This window comes from Danio aesculapii, chromosome 24 (genome assembly GCF_903798145.1).
Source record: "Danio aesculapii chromosome 24, fDanAes4.1, whole genome shotgun sequence".
Lineage (NCBI taxonomy): Eukaryota > Metazoa > Chordata > Actinopteri > Cypriniformes > Danionidae > Danio > Danio aesculapii.
The window spans coordinates 105,364-110,000 of record NC_079458.1 but is presented as its reverse complement, the minus strand read 5'-3'; the positions used below and the strand labels follow the sequence as shown (position 1 = coordinate 110,000).

General features: G+C 43.5%; 1 protein-coding gene across 2 annotated transcripts in view; it reads left to right on the top strand.

Annotated features, from left to right (window-relative positions):
- Positions 1-2,993, top strand: part of top1mt (DNA topoisomerase I mitochondrial) — a 17,737-nt gene extending 14,744 nt beyond the window's left edge. For both annotated transcript variants that reach the window (XM_056450909.1, XM_056450910.1), the window contains 2 exons: positions 22-171; positions 2,873-2,993. In XM_056450909.1, coding sequence (XP_056306884.1) covers positions 22-171; positions 2,873-2,975 — 253 coding nt within the window. In that variant the 3' untranslated portion in view covers positions 2,976-2,993. The remainder of the gene's footprint in view (positions 1-21; positions 172-2,872) is intronic.
- Positions 2,994-4,637: the final 1,644 nt, after the last annotated feature.

Genomic DNA, 4,637 nt, shown 5'->3' with positions numbered 1-4,637 from the left:
TATAAATGATGTGTGTGTCAGGCTGGTAGAGAAGAAGCAGAAGGCTGTTCAGAGACTGTGTGATCAGCTGAAGAAACTGCAGCTGCAGGAAACCGACCGTGAGGAGAACAAGGTGATCGCTCTGGGCACGTCTAAGCTCAACTACCTGGACCCGCGCATCACTGTAGCCTGGTAAACACACACACACACAAACACAAATGCTTTTTACAGGAAGTCTGGTGTGGTGTATTCTTGTGTTTACATCCATGAACATGAGCACTGTAAATAGTATGTGTTTGTGCATCTTGCAAAACCCAAAATCTCGTACGCTGGACACATGCATCGCTCTGCCTTTTATTGCACTTGATGTTACTAGGCAACCACTGTATCAACAGTCTTAGCACTGGAGCTCATGACGTCGGGAACAGGATGTTTTCAGGGGGTGTTTTTCATACAGAAGATTATCATCAACACTCTCTCAGTGCATTTAGAGCTCCACTTCCTTATGAATTAAAACACTCGCTCCACTGCGCTCGCAACCTGCGCGTCTGACTACATATTGACGTGTGTGTGTGCTTGTGCTGTCTTATTAGAGGGATATTTCTACCCCTACACACTCTGTTTCAAGGCAAAGAGGTATAAAATAGAATTGGGATTGGACGCCTCTTCAAAACTAGTAATAGTTTTCAGGAGAAATGTGAAAAAACACTTTCTTCACCTCAGAAATTCAGTAAACAATTGCTGACACTTCCAGTGGAGATTAGATGAGATGACAAGTAGCTAACATTACGACATGATGGACACTAGATATTGAGTGGCCTGATGTTGTTATTATTGCGGTCATGTTCATGTATTGCATAGTAAGTATACACTAACCGGCCACTTTATTAGGTACACCTGTCAACTGCTTAACGCACATTCCTAATCAGCCAATCACATGGCAGCAGCTCACTGCATTATAGACCTGTAGACATGGTCAAGAGGATCTGCTGCAGGTCAAAGTGAGCATCAGAATGGGGAAGAAAGGGGATTTAAGTGACGCTGAACGTGGCATGGTTGTTGCTGCCAGACGGGCTGCTCTGAGTATTTCAGAAACTGCTGATCTACTGGGATTTTCACGCACAACCATCTCTAGGGTTTACAGAGAATGGTCCGACAAACCGGAAATATCCAGTGAGCGGCAGTTCTGTGGGCGCAAATGCCTTGTTGATGCCAGAGGTCAGAGGAGAATGGCCAGACTGGTTCCAGCTGATAGAAAGGCAACAGTAACTCAAATAAGCACTCGTTACAACCGAGGTCTGCAGAAGAGCATCTCTGAACACACAACACGTCCAACCTTGAGGCGGATGGGCTACAGCAGCAGAAGACCACACCGGGTGCCGCTCCTGTCAGCTAAGAACAGGAAACTGAGGCTACAATTCACACAGGCTCACCAAAACTGGACAAGAGAAGATTGGAGAAACGTTGCCTGGTCTGATGAGTCTCCATTTCTGCTGACACATTCGGATGCTCGGCTCACAATTTGGCCTAACAATGGTGTGGGGGAGATTTTCTTGGCACACTTTGGGTCCATTAGTCCAATTTAGCATCCTACCTTAGTATTGTTCCATGTCCATCTCTTTATGAGCACAGTGTCTCCATCTTCTGATCTCAGACTGGTTTCTTGAACATGACAATGAGTTCACTGTACTCAAATGGCCTCCACAGTCACCAGAGCTCAATCCAATAGAGCACCTTTGGGATGTGGTGGAACGGGAGATTGGCATCATGGATGTGCAGCCGACAAATCTGCAGCAACTGTGTGATGCTATCATGTCAATATGGAGCAAAATCTCTGAGGAATATTTCCAGTAGCTTGTTGAATCTCTGACATGAAGGATTAAGGCGGTTCTGAAGGAGAAAGGGGGTCCGACCTGGTACTAGTGAGGTCTACCTAATAAAGTGGCCAGTGAGTGTATATATTGATTATTGTGACAGGATAAGTTTCTGCATCTCTCTCCACACAGTAATATTGTCAGCTTGATGTTTTACTGCTCTGCATCAAAAACACAGGCTGATGGTTCTGTGTGTGTGTGTGTGTGTGTGTGTGTGTGTGGGTGTGTGTGTGTGTGTGTGTGTGTGTGTGTGTGTGTGGAGACAAACAGCTTTAACACACACACACATCAGCACATCACTCAAACTGCATTTATTTCTAACGCGCTTCAGACGCTGCCTGATGTGCAGATTGACTGTTCTTCATCAGCTGATTGATTTTCAGTTTTATCCTGGACACAGATCTGTCCTCTACAGCTGAAGTGGAGCCGTAGTTTAACTGCAGTCGAGTAAAACACTCTTCAGTTTAGTTCAGTTTCCCTCTGCTGTGCTCAACACTGATCTAAACCTGCTGTGTGTTGTGTTGTCATGTCAAGTTGTTGTGTTAATGTTTTGTGTTGTTGTTGTGTAGTGCTGCACTCACACACACTAATACAGAGTAACACTGTACAATACAATAATCTGGAAATTAACTTTTGGCACTTGATTGGATTAATTGGAGTGATTGTGATTGGATTGATAAATTGATCGATCGATTGATGAATTCATTGATTGAATGGATTGACCTATTTGTTGGAGATGGGTGCATTTATGGACTGATTTGGTTTAAATGAGTGAATGATTGAACTGATATATCAAATGATTGATTGATTTAATATTGGATTGATTGATTGATTTGGTGCATGGATTGACTGAATGATTGATTAAATAATTGAATGGATTGACATAATGATTGATTAGATGAACTGATTTATTGATGGATTGGATTTGGTTTGTGTAATTGATTGGATGTATTGATTGATTGATTGATCTGTGTGTGTGTCCACAGTTTCTCTAACTCAGTGTTGTTGTTTTATTTCAGGTGTAAGAAGCATGAGGTGCCCATCGAGAAGATCTACAACAAAACACAGAGAGACAAGTTTGCCTGGGCCATCGACATGACGGATGAGAGCTTCCAGTTCTGAACACACAAACTCACACACTTACACACTCACTCTCTCTCTCTCTCTCTCTCCCTCTCCCTCTCCCTCTCCCCTCTCCCCTCTCTCTCTCTCTCTCTCTCTCTCTCTCTCTCTCTCTCTCTCTCTCCCTCTCCCTCTCCCTCTCCCTCTCTCTCTCTCTCTCTCTCTCTCTCTCTCTCTCTCGTCATCAGTTGCGTTGTGTTGTTGTTGTTTTCTGTGTAGTGTCTGAGTAAAGCTACAGTATACACACACTCCCTCTCTGTCTCTGGTCATCAGTTGTGTTGAGTTGTGGTGTTGTATGTAGCTGGAGTTCTCACACACACACTCTCTCTCGGTCTGTGTGTGTGTTTTTGCTCCTGCTGTGTGGATCTGCTCTCCAGAATGTTGATCTGCTCTGCTGTTTCTGCTGGTGTCGTCAGTGGGATCTGCGCTGGGATTGTCTGGATTACGCAGGTGTGTGTGTGTGTGTGAGAGAGTGAGCGGAGGGGAATAATGAGGCACTGCAGTTTACCTGGAGAAACGCCAGTCACACACACTGCGGAGAGTTCAATGTCTTCACACTAACACTCCTGTATGTTTGGTGTGAGGGCCCTGTTGCCCTTAACAGCTTCATCTTCATAGAGTTTGGCTCAAGGGGGTCGCACATTAAAGCACCGCTCGCCGACGCACCACGCAGCACCATGCATTTCAGAAGTCTAAGCGTAGGTTTCTATCAGGGTGCACACACCGGTGCTGCAAGTCGGCGGCTGTCCACGGCACGCAGCCATGACTCAGGACACTCATGTTCATATTTCTGCGGCACCACAGAGCTCCATCTCAATAGTTTTGTTTTAAATGCATGCGAATGTGCGCATTTGGTGTGCGATACGTTCCACTGTCATGAGCATGCCATGTTGCGGCGCATCTGGTGTGTGACCTGCTTCAGTTGACCTTCAGGCCAGATCTTCTGTTTTCTTCTCTATTTTTGTTTTGTTTTATTGTGTGTCGTTTTGTTCTTTTTATTTGTTCTGTTCCACTCTGTTGTTTTGTTACTTTCCTTTTGATCCATTCCCTTCCCTTTTGTTTTGTGTGTTCTTCTTTTCCATTTAGTTTGTTGTTTTTGTTTGTTCTCCTCCATTTTGTTCAGTTTTTTCCTTGTTTGTTTTATTTTGTCTTTTTCCTTTAATATCATCATCTTCACAGAGTTTGGTGTGGATGATCTTCAGTTCAGATGGTTTATTTATGAGTGCAGTTCCCATTACTCTCACCATCTTCACAGCATTAGGCTCAGATGATCCTCATTCCAGGTGTTTAATTAATTATTATACTTTTTTAATTTTGAGAATTCTTAATTATTTATTAATTTATTTAAATAACTGTTATTTTTTGTCTGTTTCCTTTAACATCAGTACCTTCACAGAATCTGGCTCAGATGGTCTTCAGTCCAGATGCTGCTTCAGCTCAGAATCATTCTGTGTTCATTTGCAGATGTTTCTGAAGATTACACGATGAAACCAGCTTGAGTTTACCAGTGAGCGTTTACTGACCGTGTGTATGTGTGTGCATGTTGCACACTTGTTAAAGTGATAGTTCACCCAAAAGTGGCGCTTGTCATTTCTTCTCCCTTAAAATCCATTAAACTTTTTCTTCTTTGGACACAAAAGCTGATGTTTTAATGAAGCTGTA